General features: G+C 40.9%; 4 protein-coding genes and 1 pseudogene across 4 annotated transcripts; 1 reads left to right on the forward strand and 4 right to left on the reverse strand.

Moving 5' to 3' along the window:
* LOC130490660 (olfactory receptor 11L1-like) lies at positions 1–957 on the forward strand. Its single transcript, XM_056864472.1, has one exon. The coding sequence runs from the start codon at positions 1–3 to the stop codon at positions 955–957; it is 957 nt and encodes a 318-aa protein (XP_056720450.1).
* Positions 958–2,807: 1,850 nt separating this feature from the next.
* LOC130490661 (olfactory receptor 5V1-like) lies at positions 2,808–5,282 on the reverse strand (annotated as a pseudogene).
* A 2,863-nt stretch (positions 5,283–8,145) lies between these two features.
* On the reverse strand, positions 8,146–9,102 carry LOC130490662 (olfactory receptor 10C1-like). Its single transcript, XM_056864473.1, has one exon. It carries the CDS (start codon positions 9,100–9,102, stop codon positions 8,146–8,148), a length of 957 nt encoding a protein of 318 aa, XP_056720451.1.
* Positions 9,103–12,166: 3,064 nt separating this feature from the next.
* LOC130490663 (olfactory receptor 5V1-like) lies at positions 12,167–13,135 on the reverse strand. The gene has a single exon (XM_056864474.1). It carries the CDS (start codon positions 13,133–13,135, stop codon positions 12,167–12,169), a length of 969 nt encoding a protein of 322 aa, XP_056720452.1.
* Positions 13,136–18,045: 4,910 nt separating this feature from the next.
* On the reverse strand, positions 18,046–19,017 carry LOC130490665 (olfactory receptor 5V1-like). The gene has a single exon (XM_056864475.1). It carries the CDS (start codon positions 19,015–19,017, stop codon positions 18,046–18,048), a length of 972 nt encoding a protein of 323 aa, XP_056720453.1.
* Between the last annotated feature and the right edge of the window lie 2,800 nt (positions 19,018–21,817).

The raw sequence follows: 21,817 nt of genomic DNA on the forward strand, positions 1-21,817 counted from the left end.
ATGGAGGATAACATGAGAATAAATTACACCGAGGTTACAAAATTCATCATTGTTGGGTTCCCAGGTAACAAAAGAATTCAGATTTTGTATTTTGTCATCTTCCTCCTCGTTTATCTACTGACTCTTTTGGGAAACATCACCCTGCTATTCACGCTAAAGGCAGAGCCAAGCCTCCACACACCTATGTACTTTTTCCTGAGCAACCTCGCTATCTTGGAGATTGGATATACATCAGTCACTGTCCCTAAACTCCTGGCAATCTCTCTTGGAAGAGCTCGAACTATCTCTCTTACTGCATGCCTGATGCAGTCCTATTTCTTCTTCTTCCTGGGTTCTACAGAGTGTTTCTTTCTTGCCGTCATGGCTTATGACCGTTACCTGGCCATCTGCAATCCACTGAGATACCCAATACTCATGTGCAACCGAGTGTGTGTCTTCTTAGCCATTGGCTCGTGGTTTACTGGCTTTCTAAATCCTTGCCCATCCACCATCCTGGTTAGCAGATTGCATTTCTGTGGCAACATCATCAACCACTTCTTTTGTGATGTTCCACCATTGCTCACCCTCTCTTGCAGAAACACCTACATCAGCAGAACCATAATCTTCATTAGTTCAGCCATCATAGTGTTAGGCACTTTCATGTTGACTATGCTTTCTTATGGTTGCATCCTGGCCACCCTCCTAAGGATGTCCTCAGCTACAAGCCGACAGAAAGCATTCTCTACCTGCTCTGCCCACTTGACTGTGGTCTCGCTCTACTATGGGACAGTGATCTTCATGTATGTCAGTCCTGCAGCCAAGAAGTCTGTGGAAATGAACAAGGTGGTGTCTTTTATCTACAGTGTGGTGACCCCCATGCTCAATCCCATCATATACAGCTTGAGAAATGAAGATGTCAAAAAGGCTTTGAAAAGAATGATTTTAAAGAAATTCTGTGCAGGAAGGCAGACTGCTTAGGCCTATGAACTGCCTGTATGTGGGGTTTTAGGGTTTATACTTGTAGGCTGGATGGTGACATCCTACTCCACAAATTAATCTTTGTGCAATGAGCCAACCAAAAGGCTATCACACTACTGTATGAAATTACAATACTGCATATTATGAGATTCCATGCTGAAAAGATCTGTATGAAATTTGAGTTAATGATTTTTGAAAGTGAAGCAAGACTTTTATTACACAGCCTATTTTAATGATGATGTTTAAATATTGCTGGCAATGGCAAAGTGGTTTGCTTTATGGAGTAGGTATGTTCAGAGGAATTCCGTTTAAAATTTTAATGGTTTGTTTGTAGTTTTAACAATCTCTATATTTTTAACTATTTCTTGTGAGCAGCTCACATGGAGCTCCCAGGCAATCTCCTATTGAAGGAATGGATATAAAATGCCCTGGTTAGCAGGATAACAGAAGGGGTTTTCTCAGAAGCCCCTCAAAGCTTTGGTGGAAAAGCACATTTAAAAGACATTACCATACAGAATTTGCTATTTTCTTTGATGCTTGCACTGTTTTTGAATTTTTTGTATTCCTAGTCCTGTTGCATTGGTCATTGGGTGTCTTATGGTTACATATACTCCCTCATTATTCTGCAATCTACCTTGAGTCTCAGTGAGAAATAAAATAAAGCTCAGTTACTTCGTGAAATATGGAGTGAGGGAGTCGTTCAGAACACAGACCTCATGATGATGAACATCACCTCTGGAATTAAATTTAAAGCACGCTCTAGAATTTGTTACAACAGCCAACACAGTGTAGTGGTTACGAAGGGTTATTAAGGGTGTGCACCGAGAAAAAATCTGTTACAGGGGTCCAGGCTTTGGAATAGGGGTACCGTGATAGCTTCATTTTGAGTACATATTATACCTTCAGGTTAGACATTCATGCCATGTTTTCAGATTCCAGATTATTGAGACCATTCTTTTTGGTGGACAGCCAATTTGAGGGTCTGGAGCAGCTGTCACTGAAGATAATGCCACCAAATTTGCTCTGAATGCAGTCCTACCTTTTTTCTCAAGGATAATTGATTAATTTTATAAATTTAGTTTTGCTTCTTTCATTGGTGGAAGAAATAGAAGAGGTGATTATTAATTCTTCCATGCCTGGTGCTTCTCCATTTTTTCTTCCTAAATAAAGAGGACTCTAGCTGCAAGATTGCTGGGGGTAAAGGGAAGATAACTGGGGAAGGCACTGGCAAACCACCCCATAAAACAAAGTCTGCCTAGTAAACATCGGGATGTGACGTCATCCCTTGGGTCAGGAATGACCTGGTGCTTGCACAGGGACCTTTACCATTTTTTTTTACTAGCCCCAAGAGGACATTATTATTATTCACTGACATGTGAATCATCAAAGAGATACAAATGAAATTCCCATAAAAATATGTAAAGTGGAAGCCTGAGGCATATTTGAAAGCGGTTGCTCAGGAGAGACTGTGACAAATTATGAGCAACATCTAACGATTTTTGATAAGATTTGCAAAAATCCTCCATTAGACTTCACACTTCCATAGGACAAAGCTGTCAATTTTACCCTCGTCAGGTTTTTTGCAAGAGTCTGAAGTCATCTTTCAAAATTGATTGTGTCTTTCTTTTAGGAAAATCTGTGAGCCTAATTCAAAAGCAAGAAGCCATACAGCTATACTCCTTTCTTTTCAGTAGTAAGAGTTTTAAAAAGGCTGGTTAGTAGAGTCATCTAGCCTGGACTTTGGGCCAATGGATCAGGGCCCTGATGCTTGGGGGGCGGGGTTGCTAAAGCAGTCTGTATCATTTGAGCTTTATGTCCAAGCCTAAAATTAGCTAACTAGACTAATGTCATCAGTGGCACCTTTGTGTTTGCTTTTGGTATCTCTGTAGGTTTCTGGCTTAGTTAATCCATTGTCTGGAAAGTAAATTTAGAAGTGTGTGACTGGAAGGAGATTTAAGGTAGGTAAGAAGAAACAGACTCATGAATAGGTTTCATTAAAGGGGCCATACACTGCAATTCAATAAGTAACGGCAATAGACCAAGGCTGGCATGATAATGGAGAATTCACTGTGAAGCACAGCCTTGTGCCTTAAGAGGATGCTGGGAAGTTGAGGCCAATGAGATCAGAGCTGAACATTTGTCCTGGGTGAGCTGAAAGGATATCAAAAAGACAAGATGCAGCAGACACTCCTGGCATTTGTTTTCGTATAATTCCAATTAAGTGACATTCATCACCCCTCATGTCATATTGCCACCAAAGCCAGATTACTTGGTTCTAGGATGGCCATATTTCCTTGAGACCAAAACGGGACACTGGGATGGCAGAAATGGGACAGGAGTTATGTAATATTAGTGTAACCCGATCCGAGCACTTTTTCTATGAGAATTTCCCCAGCCATGCCTGCATGCAGCATCAGAAAGGTCATTACTGAAGGAAACCAACGTTGGAAGTGTAATGAGGTACATAATGGAACAAAACTGACATTTTAATGTAAAAGACAGGACGGCCAGGAAATATGATAAAAACAAGACTGTCCCATTCAAAATGGTACATATGGTCAGCCTACTTGTTTCAAATGGTGTCTTTAACCCACCTTGTCTTCTGAAGGCAGATGGTGTTTTTTAGGTTTCACACATCTTTAGGATAAAATGCAAATCAAAACAGGTTTTAAAGAACCTGGATTAAAGCTTCATTTACTGCAGGAAGACCCTGACCTGGGAGGCCCAGGATAGCCTGATCTCATCACATCTCTGGAGCTAAGTAAGGTCAGCCCTGGCTAGCACTTGGATGGGAGACCACCAAGGGAGTCCAAGGTTCCTATGCAGGAACCTTGAACACAGACAATGGAAACTCTCCTCTGTTTGTCTCTTGCTGTGAAATCCTATGGGGTTGCCATAAGTCAGTTGCGACATGACAGCACTTTCCACCACATTCTGCTGCAATTAACTTTTAAAGTGTGTGAAACCTTTAAAAAAAAATTGTTTGCCTTCAAAAGCCAAAGTAGGTTTTACAGTTAAGTTGTGTGAAACCTTGAAAAAAAATCGGTTTGCTTTAGAAGCTAAAGCAGGTTAAAATTCCCATATGAAGGATAACATGAAAAGTACCATCATCTTAACACACACATTGGGGGTCACATCTAAGCTCCATTCTTCATAGGGTTGCCAGCCTCCAGGTGGTAGCTGGAGATCTTCCGCTATTACAACTGATCCCCAGGCAACAGAGATCAGTTCCCCTGGAGAAAATGACTGCTTTGGTAATTGGACTCTATGGCATTGAAGTCCCTCCCATCTCCAAACCCCTCAGGCACCACTCCCAAAACTTCCAGGCATTTCCCAACCTGGAGCTGGCAACCCTAATTCTTCAGGACAATTCTAAATTCCACAAGGAAATGGTCTAGCACCAATCAGCTTCCTCATCGCCAATTTCACCTCCTTGTTCCGTAGGCTGTAGATGAATGGGTTGAGTGTTGGTGTTAAGATACTGTATAGAGCTCCCACGAGCTGGTCTCTTTCCAGTGAGTAGCTAGAGGTAGGGCGAACATATGTAAATATGCTGGAGCCATAGAACAAAATCACAACCGTAAGGTGAGATGCGCATGTAGAAATAGGTTTGTGACTCTGCCCTTTCTGTCGGTTGCTCAAAATGGCATGAAGGATGAAAGCATAGGAGACTAGGGTAAAGAAAAAAGGGCTAAGTCCTACGAAGACACCCACAGTAAGAAGGGCAACTTCATTGAATGATGTGTCTGAACATGAGAGACTCAGCAATGGTGGGATGTCACAGAAAAAATGGTTAATCCTATTAGAGCGGCAGAAAGACAGGCGGAACGTGAGTGCTGTGTGGACCGAAGCATTGAGAAAGCCACAAGTCCAGGATATCCCAGCCAGCTGCAGGCAAATCCATTTATTCATGAGGTTGGTATAAGTCAGTGGGCACATATGGCAAAGTAACGGTCCAGAGCCATAGAGGCCAGAAGAAATCCCTCCGTGCCCACTAAGATGACAAGGAAATACATCTGCGCCGCACAGCCCAGGAAAGAAATGCTTGGAGATTCAGTCCAAAGATCTGCTAGCATTTTGGGTATGGTCACAGAAATGTAGCAGATATCTAAAAAAGAGAGGTTGCCAAGAAAGAAATACATAGGGGTCTGAAGAGTCTGATTTAAGAGAACTGCAGTGATTATAAACGAGTTCCCTAAGAAGCAGATAGCATAGAGTGTGAGAAAGAGAACAAAGAGGAAACTCTTTCCTTGCTTGATATTGACAAATCCCAGCAGTACGAACTCTGTGAAAGCTGTTTTATTCTCAGGGTAAGGCACAATCATGATGTCTAACCTGAATAATACAAATAAAAAAGAGGATATTTGAGACTTTTTTAAGCATTATGGGACTTTTGCCCTTGAGCAATAGCTCTGCTATATGGTTGTAGTTGAAGACTCGATGACTACTATAACAACTATGCATTGATTAACAAAGAACTGCTATTACAGTGTTGCAGCTAACCCTATACATTATCAATTTTCTTATGTGCCAAAACTTTCATCCTTCATTTCCAGCCACCAGCTATTCTCAGGGCCCCTGCATAACAATTCAAGTCAATTTCAATTTATTATGGTCATTGCCCAGCAAAGCAAACATTCAAGAAATTAGGGCCCCTGCATAACACGATGGTCTTTGCCATCTAATAATGATACTTTACCATTGTTCCTATTCCTTGAACTTTTTTTCCAGACCTAGAAATCTTATAGAAGGCTTTCTTCCATTTTCATTTTAAGAATTATATCTGTGTCTTTGGCTTTACGTTTGCTAAGGGACTATAAACCCTGGGATGAGAACTAATAAGTTACTAGTTCAAATTCCACATATGTTTGAATTTACAAAGTGGCATTAAGCAAGCAAATATCTCTCATCCCCCTCCCCGTCTACAATGTAGTGACACTAATACTGACCTAGTTTAGAGACTATTGTAAGTACTCATGGCAAAGTATGTTAAACGCTTTGCATGATTAGAATCTACCATACAAGTTTCCTCCTCTTCCTCCTCTTCCTCTTCTTCTTCATGCAAGGGTCTCTCTAATCATTTTGTAGAACCTCATACATTCTGGAAACCGCATGTGTTCTGGGACCAAATGGACTGCATAGGTCCTCTCTTTTATTACAGAGAATGTGGTATTTGCCAGGTTGGTTCAGGTCCTTAATGAGCATTCCATCTCTCCATTTTTGCTTCACCATCTCCTCAACAGAAATAATATCCTTTATAGAGTCATCACCACACCACATACTTATGAAGCAGTGCCACTTTACTTCCTCTGGACATGAAATTTTTGTCTCTTCAATGGCTGGTTTTTTTAATGTGACAGTGGACTTGAACTTGGTTCTAACATATGAATTGGTATCATTGTAGCAAGGCAGTCTGAATGTTAGTTATAAAAAAAATATAGTCTTGTTGCCTATCTGTGAAGGTAGTTTTAGATTAACCTCTGAGTTACTATTTAGCTTCTAAATTGGAGTTTCGACACAGAAGCCTATAGGTTGAGGAGTCATTTTGCCATACCTACATCCCCAAATAAAGCATTTCTGCATACCAAAGATCAACAGAATGATCCTTTTCACCTTTCAAATATAAAGGAATAATTTCTTACTTCGGGAAGATGACTGAATTCTGAATTTATATTCTTCAAATTGTGTGTTCATCACAGCTCTGAAAGGCAATGCCCATCCAATAGTAATTACACTTTAATATGAGCTATATGTGTGTGCAAGTCATAATCGATCTTGTGGTGAAGTGTTTGTTCATAATCCCCAAACAGATCATTATTTTAAGGGTACTCTTGTCCCTGAAGAAATTGTAATTGTCTTTTGGGATGTAATAGTTGGGATTGTCATAGGTTGAGTATATTATAAAGGGACATTGGACCCCAGTTCCCTTGGGGTCTTTCAGGTTCATGAGTTCGTTAAAGGAGGGGAAGGTAGTAAAGTCAATGTTTTTAATATAAATGCATATTCAGTTTAAATGGAAATAGCAAGATGCTAGTAACTCAATCTGCACAGAGGCAGGCAATGGCAAACCACCTCCAAATGTCTCTTGCCTTGAAAACTCTACAGGGTCACCATAAGTCAGCTGTGACTTGATGACACTTTCCACCACCAACATTAAATGTAGTTTATCCAGTGTTATACATTTGGCTGCTTAATAGATGGTCTTTTCTGCAGAATATTTGCTGGCATACCCATTGCAAGACTCCAGGGTTGCCAGCTTTGGGCTGGAAAATTCCTGGACATTTGGGGTGGTACCTGGGGAGGGCAGAGTTTGTGGAGGGGAGGGAGTTCAGCAGGGATTATGCCATAGAGTCCACCCTCTGACACTACCGTTTTCTCCAGGGAAACTGATCTCTGTAGCCTGGAGATCAGCTATAATTCTGGGAGAACTCTAGCCCCCCCTTGAATGTTGGCAGACACTCTCTGTGTTTATTAGAAACCCTATCAAGGCCTTTGTTTATTAAAATAGATCCAGTAAACCAGGCCTCGTGACTCAACAAGCCAAAAAGAACCCATCACCCCTATACAGTGGCTTTCCTTGTGCTTGGCTTTTGTTTTGTTTTTTTGTACATGGAAGAATCATTCACAGTGGGTAGCCGTGTTAATCTGTCTACAGTAGTAGAAAAGAGCAAGAGTCCAGTAGCACCTTAAAGACTAACAAAAATATTTTCTGGCAGGGTATGAGCTTTCGTGAGCCACAGCTCACTTCTTCAGATAAAGAAGTGAGCTGTGGCTCACGAAAGCTCATACCCTGCCAGAAAATATTTTTGTTAGTCTTTAAGGTGCTACTGGACTCTTGCTCTTTTCTACTATGGAAGAATCAAAAAGAGCAGGAACATTTATCCCTTGATGGACTGCCTTAGGGCTGCCAATTCTGGATTGGGAAATACCTGTGCATTCACTTTTTGAAGCTCCCATCAATCCATCATCCTAGCATGAAAAGGAGCAGTGCATAGTTAAGTGTACCACATTCTCTTTTTGATAATTGCTCCACAAAGTCCCAGGTGTGACAATGCAATTTTCCAAAGCAAAGCTATAGCAAGACACTACAAATTACAGAAATAAAGCATCAGAAATGATGGGCTGATTCTCAAAAATGATGGATGAAGAAGAATCCTGTTTCACTAACCATCCCCCTTTTCCAAAGGTTCACATTGCTGAGCTCTGTGCACAGACAAATCTGACAACTGTCTTCTTAAAGGCTCCCTTGACTTCTTTGTTCCTTAAGGTGTATATTATGGGGTTTAGAACTGGAGTAACCACAGTGTACATCAGAGCAATCATTTTGTCACTCCCTGGAGTATTGCTAGACTTGGGCCTCAAGTATGTGAACAGGGCTGTCCCATAGAACAATGTGACCACAATGAGGTGCGAGGAACAAGTAGAGAAGGCCTTCTTTCTCCCTTCTGCTGAGGGAAGCTTAAGGATAGTATACCCAATCCGTATATAGGAAAGGATTATGAGCACAAATGGCCCCATGATGAAAAGTACTGACACTGCCAATACTACAATTTCATTTTTAAAAGTGTCTGTGCATGCCATTTGCACCAAGGGTGGGATATCACAGAAGAAGTGTTGGATGAGGTTAGAACCACAAAAGGGTAAGCTGAAGATCCACGTTGTTTGAGTCACTTCCACTGTTATGCCAGTGACCCATGATGCTGCTGCCAATTGAATACAGACCTGGCTGTTCATGATGACTGTGTATTGCAAAGGATAGCAGATGGCAACATAGCGGTCATATGCCATGGCTGCTAGGAGGCAGCATTCTGTCAGTCCCAGGATAGTGAAGACATACATTTGGGCCGCACACCCAGCCTTAGAAATGGTTTTGTGCTCTGTTAACAAATGGATCAGCATCTGTGGCACCACACTGGTTGTGTAACACATTTCCAAGAATGAGAGGTTCACTAGGAAGAAGTACATGGGAGTTTGAAGGGAAGGATTGCATTTGATCAGCAAGATAATGAGCATGTTCCCTATTATGGTGATCAGGTATGTCATCAGGAACAGCAAAAAGAGCAAGATTTGCAGCTCAGCCAGGTGTGAAAATCCCACTAAGATAAACTCATTGAGACTGGTCTGATTCTCTCCAAGTTCTTCCATAGAATGAGTAGTCTGTATGAATAAGAACATGACAAATATTGAAAATGAATTAACCATGCATTCCTAAGGAGAGTTATACCCTTTGACTGCAATTAACTTTGAAGGGTGTAAGTCTGCTTACAATTGCACTGTAAAGTTGGAATACATAAGTACAAGAAAATGCAGTCTGTTTTTCACTCCAGATGCCACACAAAAACATTTCTGTATGGAGAATAAGCTCCTTATTGATAGTCTCCTTCACACAGGCATTCTTGGAAATTGATATGAAAAGTTGTTATCCAGAGTTGTTGCCAAAACAGCCCCAATCTGGAATTCATATTTGTAATGGAGAGCCAGTTTCAGAAGCATGCAGAATGCCTTATCCTTAAAAAAAATGCAATTATCCATTTCCTACCACCTCTGTTAGTCTCTTGCCATGAAAACCCCAAAAAGGGGTCGCCATAAGTCGGCTGCAACTTGACCGCACTTTACACACACACACACACACCCTTCTATTGGTTTGACCTTTTGTTTCCGTGCAAGGGCTGACATGCTCTCAGAACAAAGAGGGCAGGGCTATCAGGCACTATGTTTGTCCTACTTCAGAGCAGCCCATGAAGACAAGCTGGATGGATACATCTTCCTTGGCTGACTCCACTTACATACTCCAGGTGGTAACACGAGGCCTCCTGCTATTACAACTGATCTCCAGGTGATAGAGATCATTTCACCTGGAGAAAAAGGCTGCTTTGAAAAGTAGACTCTATGGCATGACACATCATTGAAGTCCCTCCACTCTACAAACCCTGCCCTCCTCAGGCTCTACCCCCAAAATCTCCAGGTATTTTCCATGCAAAAGATGGCAAGGGATACATAGGGTTGCCAACCTCCAGGTACTAGCTGGAGATCTGCTATTACAACTGGTCTCCAGCCGATAGAGATCAGTTCACCTGGAGAAAATGGCTGCTTTGGCAATTGGACTCTATGGCACTGAAGTCCCTTTCCTCCTCCAAAAAATAGGAGACTAGAGTGAAGAAACCTGGAGCTGGCAACCCTACTATAAGGTCTTGTACAAGTGTAGGAGCCCCGTGGCGCAGAGTGTTAAGCTGCAGTACTGCAGTCAAAAGCTCTGCTCACGACCTGAGTTCGATCCCGACGGAAGTCGGTTTCAGGTAGCCGGCTCAAGGCTGACTCAACCTTCCATCCTTCCGAGGTCGGTAAAATGAGTACCCAGCTTGCTGGGGGTAAAGGGAAGATGACTGGGGAAGGCACTGGCAAACCACCCCGCAAACAAAGTCTGCCTTGGAAACGTCGGGATGTGATGTCACCCCATGGGTCAGGAATGACCCGGTGCTTGCACAGGGGACCTTTACCTTTACCTTTACAAGTGTATTGTTCAAATCAGCTTCTCTTGCAGGCCTAGCCTGCATATACAACTGAACAATGTAGAAATAAGGTGCAGAGGTGGTAGAATAACTTCAGATCACTTTCTGGAATCTGAAGTAGAATCACTTCAGAATGATTTGAGGAGGGCAAGTTACTTTCGTCAAAGTTCCCTTACCATAATAATTCCCTGCATATAGAATCATAGAGTTGGAAGGTACCTCCTGGGTCATCTAGTCCAACCCCCTGCACAATACAGGAATTTCACAACTACCTCCCCCACACGCACCCAGTGACCCCTACTCCATGCCGAGAAGATGACAAAGATCCCCTCCCACTCATGAACTGCCTCTCATGAACTGCCTAAGGTCATAGAATCAGCATTGCTGACAGAAAGCTAGAATAGTATGAGCAGATTAGAAACTGTTTTCCTGCAATGTTATTGTTATTTTTTTAAATCTGAAAGGAGTTTTTACATGAGAGGATCAGTAAGGTGATTCCCTCCTCCACAATTTCAAGTAGCGAAGCCTAGTTTACCACTTCATAATTCCGATGCCTTATTCTAATATGGAACATTGGCACCTAATGTACACAATGTGCAAAACAGGCCTGTCAGATTCTACCAGAGGTTGTCCACTGCATATTTAGCAGAAGGAAACAAGAAGACCTTTCTACCAGCTGGCGTGAAACCATTTGCATTGTATACTCTCTGAGCTAACCACCTTGAATGTTCTTATTGCAAGAGAAAAACAGAACAGAAGGCGACACTCACTCACATCTGAGATGTTCCTAGCAAGGGAATCCTTTGACCACCAGGGTAACTCCCTCTCTTTTATTAAACAAACACACAAACAAAAATGGATGCAAGCATACCAATAGAAAATGTTGATGTTGGGTTGGATCCAATCAGCTTTTCTGATGGTGAAAAAAGAAAGGCAGGCTCCCCATTGATGAACAAATAAAAGCTATGTTGGTTGTCTTTGGATCTTCTTGGACAAAAACCATGTGGTAAAGATAGATTAGCCAAAACAGAGTTTTTTTTTTTTTTTAAAAGCTGGCTGGATATAACCCTCTGTCAACCATGCCATACAATTATTGCATTTTGTTTGAATGAAGCAAAATTATTATTATTATTTTCAGTCATGAAATCAGATGGAATCCTGTTTAAAGGCAAAGAACAGACCCTCTGACACAAAGCCTTACTTTGCAGGATGCTTAAATGCTCTTTCTTGTTTCAAAGCAGTTCACCAATGTACAATAAACAAAGGAGTTATTTATTTATATCCCCCTATCTTTGGTGCAACTTAATATTTAAGGAAAGCTCATGAGAGTATCACAGTAATGAATTCACAGGGGGTTAAAGCAACAGCTAATTACGTATGCAGTAATATCCTGGATGAAAAATAGAGATGTACAATTCAAAGTTTACTAATCAAGATCCAATCCAAATAAAACCACTTCATGAAGGTTCCAAACTGTTACCCCAAAACTACCTTCTAGTGTCTGAGATGACACCAGTATGACATACCATATTGTAGCCATCTTGGTTAGGTCAAGGAAACTTAATTCATTTTTTATTTCATTGCATTATTTATTTAAGTAATTCAATTTATACCCCACCCTCTCCCCAGCTTGAAATGTTCCTTGAAAGGTTCTTGTTGTTTTTAGCTCCTCAACCACAAATTGAGGCTGCCAATTAAACTCAGTTGTTGTAGAAGAGCCTAGTTTTCAAAACAAAATGTTCTCTCATCAACCTCCTCATTCCCAATTTCACATCCTTATTCCGCAGGCTGTAGATAAGAGGGTTGAGTGTTGGTGTTAAGATATTGTATAGAACCCCAACAAGCTGGTCTCTTTCAAGCGAGTAGCTGGAGGTAGGACGGAAATAAGTGAAGACACCAGAGCCATAGAACAGAATCACAACTGTCAGGTGAGATACACAAGTGGAAATGGCTTTGTGACTCTGCCGTTTTTGTCGGTTGCTCAAAGTGGCATGAAGGATGAAAGCATAGGAGACTAGAGTGAAGAAAAAAGGGCTAAGCCCAACAAACACACCTGCTGTGAGAAGAGCTGCTTCATTGACTGATGTGTCTGAACATGAAATACTCAGCAGTGGAGGGATGTCACAGAAAAAATGGCTAATTCCATTAGTTCGGCAGTAAGACAGATGGAAAGTGAGTGTTATGTGGAGGGAAGCATTGAGAAAGCCACAAATCCAGGATATGGCAGCGATCTGGAGGCATGTCCATTTATTCATGAGCTGAGTATAACTCAATGGACGGTATATAGCGAAGAAACGGTCCAGAGCCATAGAGGCCAGAAGGAATCCCTCTGTGCCCACTAAAGTGACGAGGAAGTACATTTGCGCTGCACATCCCATGAAAGAAATGACTGGGGATTCAGCACAAATATCTGCTAACATTTTTGGTACAGTCACAGAGATGTAACAGACATCTAGGAAAGAGAGGTTGCCAAGAAAGAAATACATAGGGGTGTGGAGTGTCTGATTTAAGAGAACTACAACAATTATGAGTGAATTCCCTAATAAGCAGATGGTATACATGGTAAGAAAGAGGATGAAAAGGAAGCTCCTTCCTTGCTTGATATTTACAAATCCCAGTAATATGAATTCCTTGATAGACGTTTGATTCTCAGAGCAGGACAGGTTCATGATTTCTAATCAAAATCCTATAAGTACAAAAACAATCATAACCTTGTGATATAAATACATCTGCATATCTCAGAACAGCATATTTAGACATAAGGAAATGGTGTGAGCTTCATCACACTCACAGATATTCTATTCTTGATGCATAGTTGTAGCTCTGATGTCAGCCATTACTTATTGCAACAGAAAATTATCACATGTAGTGGCATAAACACAATATACCATGGTGGTTTAGAAAGATTTCCCTCCCTCTCCCTCCTTCCACTCTCTCACACACCTTTGTTTTGAAGGAGCCATCTTCCTAAATGTTCCCAAAAACATTTTCAGTACCTAGAGGGTGACTTTTCCAATTCTCTCAGTTTTGGAATAAACATAATCATTGCCTCTCTTCCCCTTTTAAGAATGATGTCTCAGAAGGCCTTTGGCTTTACTCCCATTAAGACAACTCCGATGGTGAACAGACAGAAATGAGCCTGAGAATCTATGGTTCAAGCTTTGCATCCTCCATAAAGTCAATAGGTGGCCTTAGGTAGCCAACATCTCTCTGGGTTTTCCATCTTCAAAGGGATACTGATTTACCTTCCAGGTTTGTTGAAAGGATTTCTGACAATGCTACCAGACTCAAAACGTTATGGTTTAATTCTTCTGAGGGTTTTTTTTTTTTTTGTTCACATCAGCAGAAAAACTTGTGGAATTCAACCAGACACACAGAGGCAAACACAAATATAAGTGATATTATTCAGATTGTCTATTTATTGGAAGGCAGCATGGTGTAGCCTGATCTTCTCAGATCTTGGAAGGTAAGCAGGGTCAGCCCTGGTTAGTGTTTGGATGGGAGACCACCATGGAATACCACGGTTGCTGTGCAGAGGAAGGAACCCCTACTGGGTTGCCCTAAGTCAGCTGTGACTTGATGGCACTTTACACACACTTCACACACACATAGTCTATTTATTATGTAAACTAGGACAGAGATATAAGTCTATGTAACCTTTATATACTTGAGCAAGGTCCATCCAACTTCATACAACTAAGATTCATAAATTTAAATCACCATCTAGTACATCATTATTCTGAAAACATTCTCATACCTTAGTGGTTCAATATACAGTGTGCCTCACACAGACCTTCTTGTATGATCCTATGGGTGTCATTAGGCAACTGCAGATGCCCATGAAATGTGATGTAAATCTCAGGCTTCAGCCATTGTTTAACCTCCGCATCGTATGTTTTGTCTTCTTTGGCAGCCCACCATTCATCCATGAAACCTTTTTGGACAATTAAAAAACAACAACCACTTTTCAGCATGTTTGAATGGAGACTCACCCGATTTTCATGTCTCCAGATCGCTTCATTCTAAGGTCCAGGTTGACAGAAAGCTGGTTGACAGGCCATTTTAGAGAATGGCTTCTTCAAAAATCCATCCATAATACCAATTAAGCCAAGCCATTGTATAGAAACCTGAAAGTGTACAGGAGATTGCCCTTTGGGTCAAGTTCACAAACAGATTTTTTTTTTTACCCTTGCTCCTCTATTCATCAACATTTCTCCTGCTTCATGAAGTGGTTCCACAGAATGTCAGTGACTGTCTCCTACTGTTGTAATCTAGCTAGCTTTTCTGCCTACTAACTCTGCCTCTGGTTTATTTAACCATTTTTATTTCCTTCTAATGCAAAATTTAGACTCTCTTAAACCAACATATTAGACTGACAGTGCAATCCTATGCAGAATTACTCCAGTATAACCTCATTTATTTCAATGGACTTAGACTGGAGTAACTCTGCATAGAATTGCACTGCGGGTGTCTTTGATTTAATGGCAACCAGCATACCATCTCACAAGCTTCCTTCCTTCACTGAAACAACAGTGAAACACTTCTGGGTCCGAAGTGGGGCATGAAAGCACAAGAGAGTCTCCATTTATATCTTTTGGTGTTTGCTGTAATTTAATTCTTGAGGGACGCTATTGGGCATATCCTAGTAATGAATCAATGGGGATAAAACAACAGCACAATTTAGCATAACGCATGATGCCAGAAATTACATCAGAATACCCTCAACCTGAATTTAAGCCATACAAAAAGGGACTCTCAATGCCAAGAGTTACTCACCCATTTGGCAGATTTGGAGGAGAGCCCTCAATATTTAATATCCATGTTGACTTTATTTGAAGAATTTAATGGGGCTGGGAAAAGAATGCCTTCTATTAACTTCCTTTACCACCAATGGTTCAAGAAGATGGTTTAATAAAGGGAACAGGACTTTGCACCACTTTTCTATGTATTACATATTATCTACTAGCTGTATCTTGCTTTTACTACGCTCTATCGCACTGCTCTCACTACATAGGTAATTCCATCTGTTGCCATTGTTAACATATCATGTCTAATACCTATGCTTTGTTTTCAGATTTCTATAATCCTAGTTACTATTTCATTTATCATATGTCTTATTCTATTGATTGCACTGATTTACATTCTGTAATCCACATTGAGTCTCAATGAGAAAGAGAGACTATAAATAATGTAAATAAAATAAAATAACTGCCAATGACTATGTAGTGGCATGCCTTTCAAATCACACAGGGGTCTTCTCTAGATATTCAAGATGTAAGGAGAAAAATAAATGTTTCTGAGCTCACTCAACTGTGGGGACAGGGACATTTGGGTCTCAATCTCAAAGGGGGATTGCATTTGATTTGGTAAGATTTGCAACTATTTTAGACCCTCATTTTTTGTTTCCATGTGGCCTCAAGAACATAAGAAAAGCCATGCTGGATCAGACCAAGTCTGTTCACACAGTGGCCAACTGCAGCAGCATTATGCTGGCTGTGTTCCACAGCACCTCAAAACCTGTAGTGGCCCAGGCCTAGGGCTGCCAGGCCTTCTGCTATGACAGCAGGCTTTCCAACAGGTGGCCCAAGCAGTGGTGGGAGAATTTGCTTTTAATGCTGATGTTGTCTGTGTCACTTCATCACTTCCAGGGAAAACATCAAAGTGACATAGGGTAGCTCTAGAAATCACCAGAAACATTATGGTTTTACCATAGAGGTGCCAACAATTCCTAGAGCAGTGCCTGACAACCAGTGCCTGACAACCTAGAGCAGTGCCTGGGAGGGATGGGGGTCAACTTCCCAGGTTGCTAGCCTCCAGGTGGCAGCTGGAGATCTCCTGGGTGGGATTACAACTGATCTCCAGGCAATAGAAATCAATTTGCAAGGAGAAAATAGCTGCTTTGGAAGGTGAATTCTATGGCATTATACCTCACTAAAGTCCCTCCTCTCCCCCAATTCTGCCCTTCTCAGTCTCCACCCCAAAATATCCAAGTACTTCCCAACCCAGAGCTGGCCACCCTAAGTTATAGGAATTTCTTACCATAGAGTTGTTTGTGATTCCTAGAGCTACCCAGAAGTAACAGTTTAGGAACCACTGGAAACTCTATGGTAAAACCAGAAGTCCTTACAATAATGTTTCTGCTTATTCCTAGAGATTCCCAGGATAGAGATCAGATCACCTGGAGAAAATGGCCACTTTGGTAATTAGCCTCTATAGCATTGAAGTCTCTCCCCTCCCCAAACCCCACTCTCCTCAGGTTCCACCTCAAAAACCTCCCACTGGTGGTGAAGAGGGACCTGTCAACCCTAGTGTGAGCTGTCCCTAGTCTGCCCACTGTGAAAAAGGTATTGTGGGAAAGAAGGCCTATTTCATTAGGCCACAATTCACATGATAGAATAAATGCCCAAAGCTTGGTCCACTTCATACATATAGTCTGCATTTCTTTGTGTAGGTGAACTGACCCTCAGACACACCTGGTTTTCAGAGTAAAGAAATATGCCTTCTAGGGTTGCCATCCTCCAGGTGGGCTCTGAAGATCTCCCAGAATTACAACTGATGTCCAGACCATAGGGATTGGGTCTCCTGGAAAATGTGGTTGCTGTGGAGGGTAGACACCATGGCATTATAACCCACTGAGGTCCCTCCCCTACCCAAACCCCACTCTTCCCAGCCTCCACCTCCAAATCTCCAGGTCAAACATCACCCAACAACCAAAGTTTATTCAAATCCCCAACGCTGCTTCTTGCAAGTTAGACAAGATTTGAGCCATCCAAGGAATATGTTCAAGAAAAAAAATTATATTTCTGAGTTTTGTCCTTAGCTGAGTTTTGTCCTTAGCTTAAGGATAGGGTTGACATGTCCTCCCTAGAGTTGCTAACCTCCAGGTGGTAGCTGGAGATCTCCCACTATTGCAATTGATCTCCAGGTGATAGATTTCAGTTCACCTGGAGAATGGCTGCATTGGAAGGTAGCTTCTAGGGTATTTTACCCCACTGAAGTCCCTCCCCTCCCCAAACCCTACCCATCCTAGGATCCACCCCCAAAATATCCAGGTATTTCCCAACCCAGAGCTGGCAACCTTAGTTTCCACACATGGATCTGCAATTGAATCTCTAGGTCCGAAATAAACTGAACAATTTAGAAAGGATTTTTATTGCTTTATGCTGCTTTGACAACAGTGTTTTTCTTTTCCATTCAAAATTTAGCATCCTCATATGAGTCACTCAAAGAGATTCAAACAGAGCTCCTTAAAATAGAATTCGGAGACATTTAGAGGCATCTGATCAAGCAAAAAGGGTAGAATATTAAGAAAGAGAACATTTTTTTTCCTGTAAGCTTTGAACATCCTTAGACACACAATTTGCCATCTTCAAAGCCTTCCCAGACTATTCTGCTGCAGGACTGGTCAATAAGACCCTTATACATACTCATGAGTCATTACTGGTATTTTGGTGATCCATTGTATCAAAAATAACAGTTTAGTTTTCTTTGTAGCCAGAGGTTGTGTGATTCCTTCATACATGTAAAAAAAAAAATCATATTCTACTTTTAAAGCACAATTTGATGTTCTTAGTTCAACTCAGGTATCGTAGAAGACCCTACATTTCAAGGGAGGATGTTCTCTCATCAGCAGCTTCTTCATTGCCAATTTCACCTCCTTGTTCCGTAGGCTGTAGATTAGTGGGTTGAGTGTTGGTGTTAAGATGTTGTACAAAACCCCAGCAAGCTGGTCCTTTTCCAACGAGTAGCTGGAGGTAGGACGGAAATAGGTGAAGATGCCAGAGCAAAAGAACATAATCACGACCGTCAGGTGAGATACACAGGTGGAAATGGCTTTCTGGCGTTGCCCTTTCTGTCGGCTGCTCAAAACAGCATGAAGGATAAAAATGTAGGAAACCAGAGTGAAGAGGAAAGGACTAAACCCTACAAACACACCCACTGTAAAAAGAGCTGTTTCATTGACTGATGTGTCAGAACATGAGATACTCAATAATGGAGGGATGTCACAGAAAAAATGGCTAATCTGATTTGATTGGCAGAAAGAGAGACGGAATGTGAGTACTGTGTGAAGGGAAGAATTAAGGAAGCCACACATCCAGGACATTGCAGACAGCTGAAAGCAGAGCCATATAGTCATGAGTCTGGTGTAGACCAGTGGGCGGCATATAGCAAAGTAGCGGTCCAGTGCCATAGAAGCCAGGAGGAATCCCTCAGTGCCTGCCAACATGATAAGAAAAAACATCTGTACTGCACATTCAATGAAGGAAATGCTCGGAGTTTTGGCCCAAACATCTGCTAGCATTTTGGGTACAGTCACAGAGATGTAACAGATGTCTATGAAAGAGAGGTTGGCAAGGAAGAAATACATAGGAGTGTGGAGAGATGGATTGACCACTGCCACAGTGATTATGAGAGCATTCCCTAAAAAGCAGATGATATACATGGTGAGAAAGAGGAGGAAGAGGAAGTTCTTTTCCTGTTTGATATTTATAAATCCCAGCAGTATGAATTCCATAGGAGTTGTTTGATTCTTGTTGTAGTCTGAGCTCATTATGTCCAATCTGACTACTGTAAAAGCAAAAACTATATTTAAGTCAGTCCAACATTATGCAATATATTATTTAAGGATTACCGAATAATGGTGCAATTTTAAACAGAATAAGACCCTTCTAAGCCTATCGACTTTAACGGATTTAGAAGGGTGTAACTGGGTTTAGGACTGCTCTGTCAAATATGTAAAGACAAGGAATTTTTTTGAGCTGTATTACACCCATGGCTTGCCCATGAACAACAATTTTACTATATGTTTTTGCACTCTAGTTAATAAACACCATTACTAGTAACTTACCATCTTACTAGTCTTATTGACATATTTGAACCTAGTTCCATATTCACTAGAACACTGGATTGCCTGCCTTCAAATCCAAACTTTCACATGACAATACTCAATCTCTTGATAAAATTTAATCTTAAAGACAGATGCTGAACAGAGGTCTGCCAAAAGAATGTGCTACACATTTAAACACCCTACCACACACACACACAGTGGTGGTGGTGTAAGGGAAGGGCTGTGTCTCTGCAGAAAGTTCCAGATTCAATCCTTATCATCTTTGGTAAAAAGGACCAAGCAGTAGATGATGTAAAAGATCTCTACTTGAGACCTGGAGAACCGCTGCCAGTCCGAATTGACAATACTGACCTTGATGGACCAATGGTCTTTTAAGTATAAGGCAGCTTCATGTGTGGTTATAAACTGAAACGTTGCAAAGAGTTCCCATGTGAACAAGAAAAGCTGTTGTTCTCCTGTTTGGGGAGGTGCTGCTAATAGTATTCAGATTTCATCTGTATCACAAACCCATACATACTCACAGTCCATAGATATAGAAACACAGATAATGCAAAACTTGTTTCTCTGTACTGGATAATTCATTTCTTTCAGTCTAATCATGTGAAATGCTTTAATATAGAGGAAGCAATAATACCATATAGAGGAAGCAATCATACCATCATGTTTTTCTTTGCTGAAGGAATGAATACCCATTCTTGCTTCATGGCAGTGCACAGAGGTGTGGCTAATAAATGAATGTCCAAATATGTCTTCCTGCACTTAATGCAGTCTAGTTCCTAAGGGATGCCATTAGATGCATCTTGAGAATGAATCCATGGAGTCTAGAATAATAACAATTCATATTACAGCATTTATCTCTAAGGTTTACTCTTTTTTTCACTTCTTGCACAACCATATCCCTGGGCAATGGATGAACTGGCATATGTTTTTAAATCTTCATGTTGTTGTTTGTATTGTGACATATCAACTTATCTGCTGGGTAGATAGACTGAAAGTCTATGTTGGACGTTGTGGGTATTGTGTGGGCAAAAGTCATGTGGGACAGGGGTCTTCAGGGAGGAGAGAAATTGGGTGAGATCAAGCAAGAAAGCTGGTAGGGTCCAACCCATTGATAACCCATGGTCACCAGAATAACCATTTTGGGTGGGCAAAGAGGAGGCTGCCTCCCTTTTTCACCAGCAGAAGAACCAGTTGGATCCAACCCTATGAATTTGTCTGATCTTTTATGATATGGCTGCAAATTTGATATGTGATTCATGTATTATGTAAATAAGTACTTTCCTTTGGGTAATTTTGAATGACTACAGATGCCAATGTTACAAGAGGACAAAATATGACCTTGGGCTAGTCACAAATCTCTCAGAACTGTCTCAGCCCCATCTACTTCACAAGGTGTCTGTTGTGGGGAGGGGAAGACAAGGCAATTGCAAACCACTTTGGGACTCCTTACGGTAGAGGAAAGTGGAGTATAAAAACCAACTCTTCTTCATCATCATCATCTTCTTCCTCCTCAATGTACATAATTTCCTCAATGTACATAATTTTCTTTTAAATGTCTTCCTTTTAAACCCAAAAGGCCCAAACTGATGCTTTTATGTCATCTGGATGATATCCCAACCCCCTGATCATTTTGGTTACCTTTACTGACTTCCCTGATCTATGATATCCTTTTTAATAGTGGGATAACCAGAACTATACACAGTATCCCAAATGTCAATGCATTATAGATTTATAGAAAGACATTATGAAAATAGTGTTATTTTCCTTCCCTTTCCTAAAATTCATAACATGGAATGTGTCTTATTCACTGCTGCGGCACACTGAACTGATATTTTCTTTGAGGTATCCACCACAACTCCATAATCTCTTTGGTTGCCATCAATTCAGATCATGTCAGTTTATGATGTCCTATGGGATTTAAGTAGATTGATATCAAAAATGTGGATGATATCACATTAGCTGCTCTCAACTTCTTCCTTCCATTTGTTCAGCCTGGATTCATAATTGGATCCATACATGCAGGAATGCATTTTTAGGTAAGCATTCAGAAGTGCAATAGTTGGGGATTTCTAGGCCCAAGTGGAACACCAAACATTCAGGATTTTTTTCCCATTTCTATTAAAAATGATTAAAGATGATTTCAGATTTCTCATCCCTGTTGGTTCACCCTGAAATCCCATACTTTACTTTTACTTTTCCCTTGCAAGAATTGTGATTCTTTATCTTGCGTTTCCACACACCAATTTTTCTCATAACGTGTACTCATTTTAACATTATTAGTAGTTTATTTAGATTACAGACTTTATATAAGTACAATGCATATAAAAACTACATTATGTGCATGTGATACAAATTAATTTCTGAACTCAAGAGTGAAAAGAGAACCAAAAGATTCCTTGGTTAGTAAAAGAGAATTACTGGATCCATTTCACAATAAGCTGCTCAGCACCTATCAAATTGTGGTATGTAAACACTGGAACCCAAGAAGAACTGAGGAAGGATA

The sequence above is a fragment of the Euleptes europaea genome, chromosome 18 (assembly GCF_029931775.1).
Source record: "Euleptes europaea isolate rEulEur1 chromosome 18, rEulEur1.hap1, whole genome shotgun sequence".
Classification (NCBI taxonomy): domain Eukaryota; kingdom Metazoa; phylum Chordata; class Lepidosauria; order Squamata; family Sphaerodactylidae; genus Euleptes; species Euleptes europaea.

Excerpts from the sequence above, each read along its gene's own strand:
- LOC130490665 (XM_056864475.1), bottom strand. The coding sequence starts at position 19,017 with ATGAGCTCAGACTACAACAAGAATCAAACAACTCCTATGGAATTCATA.
- LOC130490660 (XM_056864472.1), top strand. The coding sequence starts at position 1 with ATGGAGGATAACATGAGAATAAATTACACCGAGGTTACAAAATTCATC.
- LOC130490662 (XM_056864473.1), bottom strand. The coding sequence starts at position 9,102 with ATGGAAGAACTTGGAGAGAATCAGACCAGTCTCAATGAGTTTATCTTA.
- LOC130490663 (XM_056864474.1), bottom strand. The coding sequence starts at position 13,135 with ATGAACCTGTCCTGCTCTGAGAATCAAACGTCTATCAAGGAATTCATA.